Source organism: Thalia democratica, chromosome 2 (assembly GCF_965202585.1).
Source record: "Thalia democratica chromosome 2, ktThaDemo2.hap1.1, whole genome shotgun sequence".
Taxonomy (NCBI): domain Eukaryota; kingdom Metazoa; phylum Chordata; class Thaliacea; order Salpida; family Salpidae; genus Thalia; species Thalia democratica.
Genome location: NC_139166.1, coordinates 2,627,283 through 2,643,774, shown reverse-complemented (window position 1 = coordinate 2,643,774; position 16,492 = coordinate 2,627,283). Strand labels below are relative to the sequence as shown.

Below are 16,492 nucleotides of genomic sequence, written 5' to 3'. Positions count from 1 at the left end.
AAAAATAATAGAAATATTAAATTTCACTTTAAAAATTTGTGTAAAAATGTTTTAAGGTGTTGTTGTTTGACGTTAATCCAAAATAATTTTGTGGCTTTTTCACAGGAAACTCTTCTGTTTTTAGTTGGTTTTTTACACAAGAATACTGACAATTGATTAATTGGAAAAAAATTGTAAAAATTAGCTAAAAAATATTTGCATTATTACTTTATGTTTCTTAATTGAAAAAGTTTTAATACTTTAGTATTTAAATTTTCTACGTAAATACTTAAATTCACAAATGCACTTTATGTACTTAATACGTTATTATATTCACTTTATTATTTTTAGTAATTTCATCACAATATATATACAACTATTTATATAATGAAAAAATACTTTTCCCAAAATACTTGAAACTCAATAAATTTTATTCTACAGTACTCCCTAAGAAGACATATACAAATTATTGATGTTATCTTACAATGTTCTTTCCAAGATATTTAAAATTCAATCAATATTTTTCTACAGTACTCTTTAAAGACATATACAATAAATTTATGTTGTCTTAAAAATTTCTTAATATTATTCTACAGTTCTCCCGAGAAGACATATACAAAAATTAATATATTCTTACAAACTTCTTGTTAATATAATTAAAATATTCTACAGTATTCGTTAGAAGACATATACAAAAAATTAATATTTTCTTAAAAACTTCTCAATATTATTCTAGAGTACTCTTTAAAGACATATACAAAAAAATTAATATTTTCTTACATATTTCTCATCATTATTCTACAGTATTCTTTAAAGACATATACAAAAAATTAGTATTTTCTTAAAAACTTCTCAATATTATTCTACAGTACTCCCGAGAGGACATATAAAAAAATTTATGTTGTCTTAAAAATTTTTCGTGAATATAATTAATATTATTCTACAGTACTGTTTAAAAACATATACAATAAATAAATAGTATTCTACAAATTTATCGTGAATATAATTAATATCATTCTACAGTACTGTTTAAAAACATATACAATAAATTAATATTTTCTTAAAAATTTATCGTGAATATAATTAAATTATTCCACAGTACTCCCGAAAAGACATGTACAGAAAATTAATATTTTCTTACAAATTTCTCAATATTATTCTACAGTATTCCCGAGAGGACATATACAAAAATTAATATTTTTTTACAAATATCTCAATATTATTCCACAGTACTCCAGAGAGGACATATACAAAAAATTAATATTTTCTTAAATATTTCTCAATATTATTCCACAGTACTCCAGAGTGGACATATACAATAATTAATATTTTTTTACAAGTTTCTTTATATTATTCTGCAGTACTCCCGAGAAGACATCTACACGCTCCAGATAAACCCCGACTCCCACGTGAACCCTGACCACCTGTCCTATTTCCACTTTGTCGGGAGGATCCTCGGTCTGGCCGTGTTCCACGGACACTACATCGATGCCGGGTTCACTCTGCTCTTCTACAAGCAGTTGCTGGGAAAAACAATCACCTTGAAAGACATGGAAGAAGTGAGAAAAATTTATGTAGAAAATAGTTAAAATATATGCATCAACGTATAAAACGTTTCTACAATTTTGCTGAAATACTTGTTAACAATGTTAAAATGTTGAAACCTTGAAAGACATGGAAGAAATTAATACAAAATGTTTAGAAATAATTATGTAAAAAGATAAAAGAGTTATGATTCAGTACAAACATGTTTTACTAAAAACTTTTTTTATATGATATACTATGTCAACATACTAAAAAAATAAAAAAAAAATTTACTGAATTTTAAACTGTTATCATTTTATTTTGAATTCAAACTTAAATTGACAAAGTTGTGAAGTAAAAAAGTGTACTAAAAATATGTTATTTACGAGTTTCTGTCGCATACAAAGTAAAAAGGAAAAAAAAAAGTATAGTACTCTTTTAAAGTTGTATGGTTTTATTTAATGTTAAAATAAAGAAGCTGTGATTAGCTTTGTAAAACACGTTCAGCAAATCTTTTAAACTTTTTGCATTAAACAGATAAAGTCACTCCCAAGTATACTACACATTTGCGGCTTTAAAAAACAAAATTTTGACAAATTTATTTTAAAATAACTGCAAATTCCAATGCGAATGTTATTTACGTCATTCAAATTTTTTTATGAGAATTTCGAGCAATTTACATTACTGTTACTTTATTTAAACCTTTGTGGTAGAGAGTAGCGCATTTTTAAATGAGTTTTCATTGAAATAGTTTAGAAAAAAAAACTTTATTTTTACAGGTTTTCTTTAAAAAACTAAAAGTTGTACATTTAGATTTTAATTTAATATATGTTTACTTTAGTTTATTTTTTCTAGAAATATTTATACTATAAACATTTTTTTTGTTGAAATAAAAAGGTATTTGATAATTAAAAAGTTATTGCTGATGGTTTATATAATTTAAAAAATAATTATAAACTATAACTTTTAAAAAGATTGATTTTAGCTTGTAATGTTTAATGGTTATCCTTTTTTGTGCATACTAACTGTTTTCAATTAGAGTTTTATTAAAATGAATAATTTTAAGGTCGATCCGGAATTACACAATTCAATGAAGTGGATTTTAGAAAATGACATTACAGATGTATTAGATCACACATTTAGTGATGAAAGGTTACAAATTTTAAATATTAATTTAATATTTAAGTGAAAAAACACATATCTGATATTTTAAATCACACATGTAGTGATGAAAGGTAATTAAAACAAATAAAAAATATAACTTATAAAAAATATTAAAAGTGTACACTTTAGAAGTAAATGAACTAAACTTTTCATTCTATCAAAATGGTTTTACAAGTATTTTTAGTAAATATGTAAACAACAGTTTAGTGATGAGAAAGAAATACGAAATAGTTTAATTGAAAAATTTTTTTAAGGTCTTGAATGTCGAACAGTTTCACGTTTTTGTTTTTTTATAACAACTTTTGTTCTTGTTAATTTAAAATTTGTTTGTTTTCCAGTTTATTGTACAAATGTACATATCATAAAATAAACAATTGTTTTCAGCATTATTGTATAATATATAATGTTTTGATGTACAATTTTTTACAGGTACATTTTCGGGGAACTAAAGACACACAGGTTCAAACCAGATGGGGAAAACGTGAAAGTTACTGAAGAGAACAAGAGAGAGTACGTCAGGTTGTACATTAAATCGAGGTTTTTAAGAGGAATTGAGGCCCAGTATCTCGCTCTGTCCAAAGTAATTTATTGTTTAGTTTTTCTGCATAATTTGTAATTAAATTCATTTAATTTCCTATCATATAAGTTTAATTAGGCGTGAAAATGATAATTAGTAATTTTGTAATTGGCAAACGTGTCTATATTGTATTCAAGATATTTTAAGCTATATAGTTCTTGTTAAAACCAAACTTTATTAAAACATCGCATTATATTTCACATAAACTGTATTTAAATTTATGTAAATTATGATTTTTTTATTAATTTGTTGTTTTCGTAGAGAAAATTCCGATATATTATTTATGGTTATTTAAATATTTTCAATATACTTATGGTTTTATTTTTAAACACAGCTAATTAGTACTATCTAGTGACTTTTACTATATGATACTAATATATTTAGATTAAGATCTTCAAATTATCTTTCATTATAGATTTATGGTAGACTTTCATAAATATATAATGTTCATTCAAAATCTCTAAAACTTCTTAATATTGCTAAATTACTATATGTATATGTACTTTAGAAAATTAATAAATAAACTAAATGAAGTCCAGACAAGTTGTGGTTGTTTATGATAGCTAAAAAAAATGAAAACTTTTGTACTCAAGATACAAAATTCTAGCATTTTTTAGTAACCATAAACAATGTCTTTACATTTTTTATAAAGATTACTTTTTGTTAGTAAAGTTTTATCAAAGTTCAAAGAGTAAAGTATTATAGACTTTCAATAAATTGGATTATTGAAAGATTTTTTTTGTTACAAAACACACAAACTGATAACATTAAAGCGAATTCTAAGGACTTACCTTTTTTATAGATATACATTTTATTTTATTTTCCTATATACTTCAAAGTTTGGTAAATGTTTCATTAACTAGTTTTTTATTTTTCTTGTTATCATTTTTACAACGATTTCACACTCAAATAATCACTAAGAAATATCTTATATACTTTTGTTTATTTCCCAGGGATTCTACGAGATCATTCCCCAATACCTGTTGAGAAACTTTCACGAGATAATATTGTTTATCAATAATTTTTTTTATTTTTAGGGATTCTACGAGATCATTCCCCAATATCTGTTAAGAAACTTCCATGAGATAATATTGTTTATCAATAATTTTTTTAATATTTTTAGGGATTCTACGAGATCGTTCCCCAATACCTGTTGAGAAACTTCAACGAGATAATATTTTTTATCAATAATTTTTTTATTTTTATTTTTAGGGATTCTACGAGATCATTCCCCAATACTTGTTGAGAAACTTCCACGAGATTATATTGTTTGTCAATAATTTTATTTTTATTTTTAGGGATTTTACGAGATCATTCCCCAATACCTGTTAAGAAACTTCCACGAGATAACATTGTTTATCAATGATTTTATTTATTTTTAGGGATTCTATGAGATCATTCCCCAATACCTGTTGAGAAACTTTCACGAGATAATATTGTTTATCAATAATTTTATTTTTATTTTTAGGGATTCTACGAGATCGTTCCCCAATATCTGTTGAGAAACTTTCACGAGATAACATTGTTTATCAATAATTTTTATTTTTATTTTTAGGGATTCTACGAGATCATTCCCCAATACTTGTTGAGAAACTTCCACGAGATTATATTGTTTGTCAATAATTTTATTTTTATTTTTAGGGATTTTACGAGATCATTCCCCAATACCTGTTAAGAAACTTCCACGAGATAACATTGTTTATCAATGATTTTATTTATTTTTAGGGATTCTACGAGATTGTTCCCCAATACCTGTTGAGAAACTTTCACGAGATAATATTTTTTATCAATAATTTTTTTATTTTTATTTTTAGGGATTCTACGAGATCGTTCCCCAATATCTGTTGAGAAACTTCCATGAGATAATATTGTTTATCAATAATTTTTTTAATATTTTTAGGGATTCTACGAGATCGTTCCCCAATACCTGTTGAGAAACTTCAACGAGATAATATTTTTTATCAATAATTTTTTTATTTTTATTTTTAGGGATTCTACGAGATCATTCCCCAATACTTGTTGAGAAACTTCCACGAGATTATATTGTTTGTCAATAATTTTATTTTTATTTTTAGGGATTTTACGAGATCATTCCCCAATACCTGTTAAGAAACTTCCACGAGATAACATTGTTTATCAATGATTTTATTTATTTTTAGGGATTCTATGAGATCATTCCCCAATACCTGTTGAGAAACTTTCACGAGATAATATTTTTTATCAATAATTTTTTTATTTTTATTTTTAGGGATTCTACGAGATCGTTCCCCAATATCTGTTGAGAAACTTTCACGAGATAACATTGTTTATCAATGATTTTATTTATTTTTAGGGATTCTACGAGATTGTTCCCCAATACCTGTTGAGAAACTTTCACGAGATAATATTTTTTATCAATAATTTTTTTATTTTTATTTTTAGGGATTCTACGAGATCGTTCCCCAATATCTGTTGAGAAACTTCCATGAGATAATATTGTTTATCAATAATTTTTTTAATATTTTTAGGGATTCTACGAGATCGTTCCCCAATACCTGTTGAGAAACTTCAACGAGATAATATTTTTTATCAATAATTTTTTTATTTTTATTTTTAGGGATTCTACGAGATCATTCCCCAATACTTGTTGAGAAACTTCCACGAGATTATATTGTTTGTCAATAATTTTATTTTTATTTTTAGGGATTTTACGAGATCATTCCCCAATACCTGTTAAGAAACTTCCACGAGATAACATTGTTTATCAATGATTTTATTTATTTTTAGGGATTCTATGAGATCATTCCCCAATACCTGTTGAGAAACTTTCACGAGATAATATTGTTTATCAATAATTTTATTTTTATTTTTAGGGATTCTACGAGATCGTTCCCCAATATCTGTTGAGAAACTTTCACGAGATAACATTGTTTATCAATGATTTTATTTTTATTTTTAGGGATTCTACGAGATCGTTCCCCAATACCTGTTGAGGAACTTCAGCGGGATAATATTGTTTATCAATAATTTTTATTTTTATTTTTAGGGATTCTACGAGATCATTCCCCAATACCTGTTGATAAACTTTCACGAGATAACATTGTTTATCAATGATTTTATTTATTTTTAGGGATTCTATGAGATCATTCCCCAATACCTGTTGAGAAACTTTCACGAGATAATATTGTTTATCAATGATTTTATTTATTTTTAGGGATTTTACGAGATCGTTCCCCAATATCTGTTGAGGAACTTCCATGAGATAATATTGTTTATCAATAATTTTTATTTTTAGGGATTCTACGAGATCATTTCCAAATACCTGTTAAGAAACTTCCACGAGATAACATTGTTTATCAATGATTTTATTTATTTTTAGTGATTCTATGAGATCATTCCCCAATACCTTTTGAGAAACTTTCACGAGATAATATTGTTTATCAATAATTTTATTTTTATTTTTAGGGATTCTACGAGATCGTTCCCCAATACCTGTTGAGAAACTTCCACGAGATAATATTGTTTATCAATAATTTTTTTTTATTTTTAGGGATTCTACGAGGTCATTCCCCAATATCTGTTGAGGAACTTCCATGAGATAATATTGTTTATCAATAATTTTTATTTTTAGGGATTCTACGAGATCATTCCCCAATACCTGTTGAGAAACTTTCACGAGATAATATTGTTTATCAATAATTTTATTTTTATTTCCCAGGGATTCTACGAGATCGTTCCCCAATATTTGTTGAGGAAATTCCACGAGATAATATTGTTTATCAATGATTTTAATTTTATTTTTAGGGATTCTATGAGATCATTCCCCAATACCTGTTGAGGAACTTCCATGAGAGGGAGCTAGAGGTGGTTATGTGCGGGTTGTGCAAAATAAACGTCGCTGATTGGAAGAAACACACGAACATCAAGTCAAACGGGATTTCCCCGAACAGCAAGCAGATACTGCAGTGGTTTTGGAAGATCGTGGAGAGTTTCAATGATGAGCAAAGATCTAGGTTTGTTTATTTTGTAATATAATAATTTTATGTAAACTTATTTCATGTAAAAAAACTAAATTTTAAATGCTGAAAAACTGATCTAATTTTGTTGTTTTAAAATGTAAAAAACATCGATCTAGGTTAATCTGTTAATTTTTTAAGTGTGTAGTTAAAATTACTAAATCTAAATTTAATCCATTACAAAATAAATTGTTTATTTATTAAAAAGAAAACTCTATAATAGTTTAAAATTCATTGTAACAACTGTATTTAGTCTTTGCTAACTAGATTTCTAAAAACTAAAAGCTTTTAATACTGTTTTTTTTTCAATTTTTTAGTCACGTAGTTAAACAAAAAATAAATTTAGCTAACAAAAATAAGCACTAATTAAACATTTTAGTTATTAAGTTATTTAAATTTATATATACTTTAAACTTATTATATAAAACAATCCAATATGGTAATTTCCTTAGATTAATTCTGTTGAAAACAATAAGTTTGTTTGATCGACTTCAATTTTTAAATACCTGCGTTAGATGTTTCATCATAATTTTACATAACATTTGACTTAAATAACTGCATTTTACAACTTTTGAAACATAGAATGACCAAACAAATGTTTTAAGTTGTCTGTTTTTTAGCAAGGTTTAATGATAATTTAGTGTGCTGCTGTATGTTACCAACACAATAGTTGAACTTTTTTGACTCTTTTAAACATTGTTTATTGCAATGTAAAGTCCAAGTTAACTTCTTTAAGTTTAACCTACAACTAATTTTCTTGTGATCATTAAATGTACATTCAAAGTTTAACAAACCTGCAAATATAAAAAAATATTTTAAACAGACTGCTACAGTTTGTGACTGGATCATCAAGAGTTCCACTCCAGGGATTCAAAGCTCTCCAGGGAGCCACCGGATCCCAAGGACCAAGGATGTTCACGATTCAGTTCGTACAAATATCTACGGAATCACTTCCAATTGCACATACATGGTTAGTATTTACTGTTATTTACTTATACGTATATTACATATAACTTATGCATAGTTAGTATCAATGTTATTTAATTGAAGTTTCTACAAATATCAACTGATTTAAACATAAACAGCTCACACTATTTTTTTTTTCAAATATTAATTGGTTTAATACCAATCACTCATACTTGGTAAGTGTTCATTGATACACTATTTATATTTAGTAGCAAAATGAATATTATTCTAATACACAGTTCATTTAATTAATAAAAGTTTTCTTCAAAACGTATAAGTAAGAAAAGCAATTAATCTCGCTATAAAAGTACACAAACGTATAAAAACGCTATAAAAGTATAACATTACATAAACGTTGGCTTCATTAAACATGAACTCATAATTTTGAGTTCAATAAAACGCTACTTTTGTAGACTTCAATAACCAGAGTGACAAAAGACATAAAAATATAGTTGTAGTAGCATTTAATTTTTATCAACGTTTAAAAATCAAATAAAAATAATACTTGTTTTGTTTTCAACAGTTTCAACCGACTAGATCTGCCCTTGTACGAGTCTTATGAAAAACTTCATGAAAAATTAGTTTGCGCCGTCGAGAACACATGTGGATTTTATACTGAGTGAAAAAACGAAAACATGTTTGTGATCACAACTTTTTATACCAAGCACTAAATTTTTGTTTTTTGCGTTTTAAACGTGCTTATCCTCTGACTGAAAAGTTTTATTTGTGAAATGAAACTTCTTTAATTTTGAACACTTAAAATTTCTAGTTTAACTAAAATTTGAAGTTTTTGAAATTTCTTTAACTAAATATATTTGTTAGTGACAATCTACACTTACGATATTTGTTTTATGTTTTTCAAGTAGTATGAAGTTTAATCCTGACAATATTTCTAATAAACACCAGGTGCCTTTTAGAAACGTGTCAAAACTAATTTAAAGTTTTTTTCTTAAAAAAGTAATTAAACTACATTTTTAAAATATCTATATTTGATAATTTATGAACTTCTATACTTTTATCTACCTCTTAGCATTTGATTATTTTTGATACTTTAGAAGTTTTTGTTAAAGTATTTTAAACTTAACAAACTTAAGTTTTTAGCAATTGAAACTGCCTTTTATTTTTTAATGAAAATTTTTAATTTTTATGTTCTGTAGCGCAAAATTATCTTTTTTTTTTAATCATGCTTGTTAATTACCTGAAACAATAAATAACGAAAGCACAATTTAAAATTTTTTAATTTGAAGCACTTTATTCAAAATATTTTGTTTTATTCATTTTATAGTTGTTAGGAAAATTTTTGTCTGTTTATTTTCTTTTTATGCTTTTTGTTCCATTTAATTTAAGTGTTTTAGTTATAAAATTTAAATTGAGTTTTTTTCAACATGATATTTGGTCAACATTGCTTATAAAAATTTTCTTAAAATCTTTATTGTTCTTGTTTTATAGTGTTCGATATTTTTTTATTAAATTTTACATTGGAATATATATTTTTTAATTAATTTTATCGTCAAAATATGTACATATACAACTTTACTTGAAATAATAACATAGTACATTAATTCATTATGTCTTAAAGAAGATTGGTTTTATGTGAGAATTTAAAAAATCTGATAGAGCCTATACGAAAATGTAACTTTAAAATAAAAGGTTAGTGGGAATTTCAACAAAAGGGTTAGTAAAAAAACATAATTAGAATGTTTATTTATTTGACGTAAACTTCCATATTAACCTAGCTCAAAAATTAAAGGAAAAATCAATAAATCCAAAATGTTATTTCTTTTACGAAACTGTTTTTAGCTTTATATATATAAGCTAGATAATATCTCTTACTAAGTTTATCAACAATTTATTTAAAATTAACTTTATTAAAAAGATATTTGCACGGTGAATGTAAAATTTTTAAGTTAATAAAACAACCTAACCATAAAAATTATTTATTTCTTTGGCTTTCTATAACTAACAATTTAGCAATACAACTGATGACTGGAAAAAAAACTTTAGTTACCTATCTTAGTGGAAAATTAAAAACTTTTAAGTATTATAATATTATAAGGATTTAAAACACCAGAGTAAATTAAGTCGAAATAAATAAGTTAGTAAACTATATTAACTATAAAACATATTTCATACCATTAATTTCAGTTTAATTTTTACTGTTTTTAAATAATTAAAACTGGTGTAATCATTATTATTAACTATTATTAAATATTATTAATTAAATTTTATTATGAAAACAAAAGTTTTAAAACTTGACTCTAGCCAAAAAATATTTTTATTGAAAAAAAATTTGTTTCTGATGTATAGCTACATAAAATTGTATAAAAAAACTAAATTTAAGCTAGATAAGACTTTCTGTCATTAAAGTTTTCAATATATTAGTTACGATAAAAAATGTATATACTATTAATATAAAATATATATTAGTTCTGATAAAAATTAATTCTATTTATTAAACAATATTAAATAAAAAGATATATTTTTAAAAAAGGGTAATAAACTTCAATGAATATTGATATTGCAAAAATCAAGAAAGTATGTTCGTACTAGATATTTTAAGCTAAGTTAGAACAATAATTGTTTCAGTGTGAAAAAAATAACTAGGTTATACAAAATATATAAAAAGTTTAATATATTTATTTTTATGCATATATAAACTCATTAAACTTATACTTTATCCTTTTGTGTTTAATGCATGTTAATCGTAATTTTTAGCTAATGAGTTTAGATTTACAAAGTTAAACAATTAAAAGTAAAAAAGCTAACACCGCATAATTTTTTTATATTTATTTAAGTATGAAAAAGGAAACTATTTAAGGTATTTTGTTTATTCTGTCTCAGCTATAAGATTGTATGGGTTTTTTTTATTGTTTCTAGTTTTAAATTTAAAACAAAGTTTTTGACAGCTAAAGCTTTTATATTTTAACTTGAGCTACTTCAAGCTTAATCGAACTTATATTCTAATTTAAAAACTCAAATAAAGTTTAAGAATATTATAAAACTAATAAGTTATATTAACAGCTAGACAAAATTACAATTTTCTTTCACAATTTAACTTATGATAAAGTTATGGTTATGGTTCCTCAATTCACCTTATAGTTTTGTCTGTTTAAAAATGTTTTTATTTAAATAAGTAATACTACTTATATTTAATACTTTGTTTAACTTGTTGAATAACTTTAGATTTCTTTATTTTTTGTCGTTAAATTTAAAATAAATCCAAAAATTCAGCTGCCAAATTTTTAATTTACTATTTATAAAATTACGTAATTGATTAAAAGCAGTTTATTAAAGTAGTTAAAAGTGTATTGTTTTACAGTTATCATAAACAGTTATGTCTATCATCTATCAAACATTCAATAGTTTTAAACCCTTAGTAAATCTTAATTTTCAAGTAAAAAATATTATACAAAAAGGAAATTAGATAGGCTTTTTTATTACATTTATGATTAGCTTAATTTTATTACAAAATGTTGTTTTTATATTATCTTTATTAAACAAGTTTAACTTTTTACAATTAAAGTAGTATATAAACTATACCCTTGTTTACGTTTTAATTCTGTTTACTTGGCCATTTGTTTAGAAAATTTTTATAAATATAGTAATTCAAGTACTTTTTCTATAATCTTATCAAATAAATTTTAACTTGTATCAACTTAAGAATAATTGCACTAAATAAAACTACGATTATATTGACATGAATTTAATTTAATCACGTCATATAAAACACAATTGTAACTTCACAAGTACATTATAAGAATTGAACAGTAGATAACGACTTGTTTAACAAAAATTAGGTTCATATGTAACAAGTCAATATATAAGCATACGTGCGTACAATATTTATTAGACTTAATAAAGTTTCCATGTAGGACATATTCTGACACATTCACACACACACATGTACATTAAATCCATTCAAATAGCACGAACAGACGCTGGTTAATTAAACATTTACTACCTGATAACTATCGTGGTGTTCATTAAAGTTAAGTTTGAATACCTCGAATTATCAGTCTCAAAGACAGACGCATTAATCTCAAAACGTCTACGTATATTAAAAAACAAACTCCTACTAGTATTCTACTAGAAATTGCTTAAGAATTAGGTATTTGTTTTATTGTATAAAACTGATTTTAAAGCTTGGTCTAGTTTACTAAAATACTTTATTTTAATTAACATGTTATATTTCTACTAGAAATAAAACTTTCATGGTTACAAAATAAACAAAAAAGGGAACCAAAAATAAAATTTAAAAACAAGTCTGTTTAAATTTAAACGTAAAGTGTAATTTAAGTTATAATAATAAAAACATTGTAAAAGTTTTCATTGAAAAAAAAAGTTCTAATAATAATTTAAACTTTTAGCTATCATTGAAAAATTCTATATAACTTAATTATAGTGTAAGTGGGCACGTAGTAATTCGTGAAATTTAAAAACATTCAAAGAAAATAGTAATATGTTTATACTAGAATCTTGGTACATCAATTTTATCTCGGTATATTTGTACAAATATTTCATTTTATTCTTTTTCGTAAGGCAACACTAGTCTACTGAATAAAAACGTAGTATTTTAAATCTTTTTAAAAAAAGTTTTCTAATTTAAAATAAATAAGAAATTGGTTTTTATTTTTGTGCAAAACAACTTATATTGTGTATTTGAAGAAATTAAGTCATAAGTTTAGTTAGTTAAAATATACTGTTATTTTAGAAATTATTTGTTTCAACTTTATTTAGTTATTTTGAAATTCTTATGTTAATTTTCTTTTGCAATTGTATAGTAAAAGCTTAGAAAAAACATTTATTTTTTTTTTAAAGTTATTTGTTACATATAAATGCTTACCGTTGGAAATATTTTTGTTTTTTTTTATTTTGATTTTGTAAATCCTAAATTTTAAATTACCACCAATTTGATACGCATCAGTTGTCACAATACGCTTTGTGACCTCATAATGAAAATTTGTATGTCGTTGTTGTTTTCTATGATACTTAACAAATATATTTAAAACTCATGTCCTTGATTTGTATTAATATTTATTTAAGTTATGATTTTTTAAACATGTTTTATAAGAGTTTCCTTTTTTCAATGAAAATTTTTTTTATTTATTTTTGTTTTAGAATAATAAAACTTCATTTTGTAGCTAGTTGTAAATAATTTTTTTATAAAATCAAACCTCAGAATGTATGTAAGAATAAATTTTTTAGCAAACTTTTGTATACAAAAGTTTCTATTTAAATGACTTATTAAAGAGTCATTAAACTGTTTTAGCAAATTAAACATAAAGTTAATTACTTTGTCTGGCTTAAATATATTTTTGTTGATCTGTGTTTATGAAGCCTAATTTTGGTCCTTCTTACCTATTTGTGAAAGTTTACTTTTCTGAACTTTTATGGATCCTTTACAGTACGCCGATTCATATAGTGAAGCCTAAGTGCAAAATATTGAACAAGTAAAAATAGTAATTTATGCATAACACTATTAATCGGGGTGCACAAAAAGAGCCTAGCGTTTTCTAGTTTAAAGTTTTTTGTTTATATTTCTAAGAAGCTTGAAAAAGAAAAAGATTTTCAAGTTTTTGATACTCACAACAAAGGTAAGAAATTGCAAAGGAAAGACAGAATAATGTTAAACAGCCTTGTTTAATTTGTATACCAGAGGGCCGAGTGATTAAAAATTAGCAGTTAAATAATATATAATAATTTTGTACTAAAAGTAAAAGTAAAAATATATTTAAAACTATTTTTTTTGTGTCAGTAAAATAAACATTTTAATCACAAAGTAGTTTTTAAATTAATAAAACGCTTTAAAACTAAACTAATGATTGAGGTTATTGAAGTACTTATATACGATTGGTGTTTTACTAATCTTTAAAAAGTAATTAAAAAAAACTATTTTAACAAGAATGTAAATACTATAGCAAAGATTGCGAAATTTATTGTCAAACTCTAAAGTGTTAGTCAAGTTCAAAAAAAAGTATAAACTTTGTATAAATTTATTGTTTCGTTGCTTAGAACGCTGTATATATTTGTTTTACAAGCAAAAAACTTTCATTGGTAAAAAAATTTGGCCAAATACTATTTTTTATAAAAAACTATTAGCTTTAGTTCATACAATAGTTAAAACACTAAATGAGCTTTGAAATAAAGTTGTTGTTATGGTTAAAGCATATACATTTGTTTGTTTAATTTTTTATGAACTTTAAAGAACATACTTATTAGCAATTCCTTAAGCTTTTTTCATGCTGTCTACATCGATAGTTTTTTTCAAAAAATAAAAGGTATTTAAGATTAATAAAAAAGTAAAAAACTCAGTAGTTTTATTTGATAATTAAACCATAATATAATAAAAAAAAACTTAAATAATTACAAAATAATTTTGCAAAAATACAAAACATTGTTTCAAATGTTAACTACTTGTTACTACTAAGAAATAACCTTACTATAGTTTAGAATAAATTTAAACTTATGTCCTCAGTTTTTAAACATAAAACTATTTAAAAGGAATCAAAATCTACAGAAATTTAACATTTTATTAGGTTTTAAACTTAGTAAACGTAATATATTCGCAAAAATATAAATAAAACTTATAGAGAGAATATAATGAAAAAAAAAGTTACTGGCCGAAAGTAAGGATTAGTATAATAGTGATAGAAAATAACAAAACCCTAAAAAATTATTAGTAAACGAAACAAGAAAGTTAAGAATTAAACATGAATCAATTATAAAAATACAAAAAAGAAATAAAAAAACAACCGACCGAGGGTAAAGGTTAGGGGTAATAGTAAACAATAATAGTTCAAATTAATTAGAAAAAAAATAATTAACTCGTGCAAAAGTGACCCTTTGTAAGAAAGCATCTTTGTGTAAGCATGACCCCTCGTGTAAAATTGACGCCGTGTAAAAGGGTCTTCATGTGATTTGACCTTTTGCCAAAAAATATGCCTTCCTACATTTCAGATTTCTACCCTTTTATTTAGCTTGATTATAAAATAAGTAAACAATTATTTTATTTTAAACTAATAAATTCGGCTCTAAATTATCTTTTGTATATATTAACTGTGATAAAAAAAAACTTGTAATATTACTTATTTAGTTTATATTGTAATTGTAAAACTTATAAGTCTAAAATACAAAGAATAATGCTTACTTTAGTAAACAATCTTTACTTACAAAGTATTTGAAAAAAATAAACTTTAAATCCCATTTTAGGTTTTAAAACGACTTACTAATGAAATAAATTAATATAATAGACAAGATAAAGAAAAAATTGAAACAAAATTTATGTAAAAAAATTTATAAATATAATATTTAGTATTAAGTAAACTGGCAAACTAACTTAATTACTTAAGTAGTTGTAAGCTTAATACCTTATTGTTTTTGATATTTTGGTTGTAAGATAAGTAAACTATTAAATTGTATATATTTAATTTTTGAATAAAACAACCTTATCAAATCATACTTAATTTTTTATAAACTATTTAGAGCTTATAGATAATCAAAAAGAAAAATATATAAAGTTGCGACTTCTTGTTGTTTATATAACAATCTGTTTATTCTTAGACTTTTAAATAAACTAAAAACGTTACTTCATTAATTAAAAGTAATAAAAACAATTTATCACTGTCAACTAACAACAGTTAAAAATTATCAGATTTCAAAATATTTTTTTTTTATTTTACAATGAAAACAAATCAAACCTAGTTTTTATGAAATAATTTAGAAGTACTTTTTAATTTTAACTTGAATTAGTGTGCTTCAGTTCAGTTAAAGTTATGCAGTAAATATCCTATTTAATAGTTTACATACATAATAGTTTAATATAAAAATTTAAATTGGATAGTAAATCTAAAACTATAGCAATTGTTTCTATAAATGTGTTTGTATTTCTCTTTAAATTTAATTAACACATAACAATCTTTAATGTACAAAATAATTATCAGTTTCTACATATTTAAATACCAAAGTGTTTTGGTAACTTTCTAAAAATGTTATTATTTAATATGTTTAAATAATGTGATCTTACATATTTAAATAAGTATTTTCTTTTAATGATTCACATATAAAATGGTAGTTGTAAGTAGAAATTCTTGTAATTAAGAATAAAATACTTCGTGAACAACTTGAAAGTTTTAGCGACTACCTATAGACGGTCATTTTTTCAAATTAATCAAGTGTTTTATAACAATGAAGTATAATAAAAATTTATTTATGGTAAAATATTTTTAAATATTTGTGTTAACTTTACTTTTTTTAAGTTAAACAAACACTGTTTTTTAAGTTCTGCCTA

At 23.9% G+C, this 16,492-nt stretch overlaps 1 protein-coding gene across 2 annotated transcripts in view; it reads left to right on the top strand.

Annotated features, from left to right (window-relative positions):
- LOC145849899 (E3 ubiquitin-protein ligase SMURF1-like) overlaps positions 1-9,525 on the top strand; it is a 53,511-nt gene extending 43,986 nt beyond the window's left edge. The window contains exons 10-15 of one of the 2 annotated variants that reach the window (XM_082955002.1): positions 1,341-1,538; positions 2,570-2,655; positions 3,097-3,247; positions 7,028-7,236; positions 8,063-8,209; positions 8,729-9,525. In XM_082955002.1, coding sequence (XP_082811128.1) covers positions 1,341-1,538; positions 2,570-2,655; positions 3,097-3,247; positions 7,028-7,236; positions 8,063-8,209; positions 8,729-8,828 — 891 coding nt within the window. In that variant the 3' untranslated portion in view covers positions 8,829-9,525. The remainder of the gene's footprint in view (positions 1-1,340; positions 1,539-2,569; positions 2,656-3,096; positions 3,248-7,027; positions 7,237-8,062; positions 8,210-8,728) is intronic. The other variant, XM_082955003.1, reaches the window with a different exon arrangement.
- Positions 9,526-16,492: the final 6,967 nt, after the last annotated feature.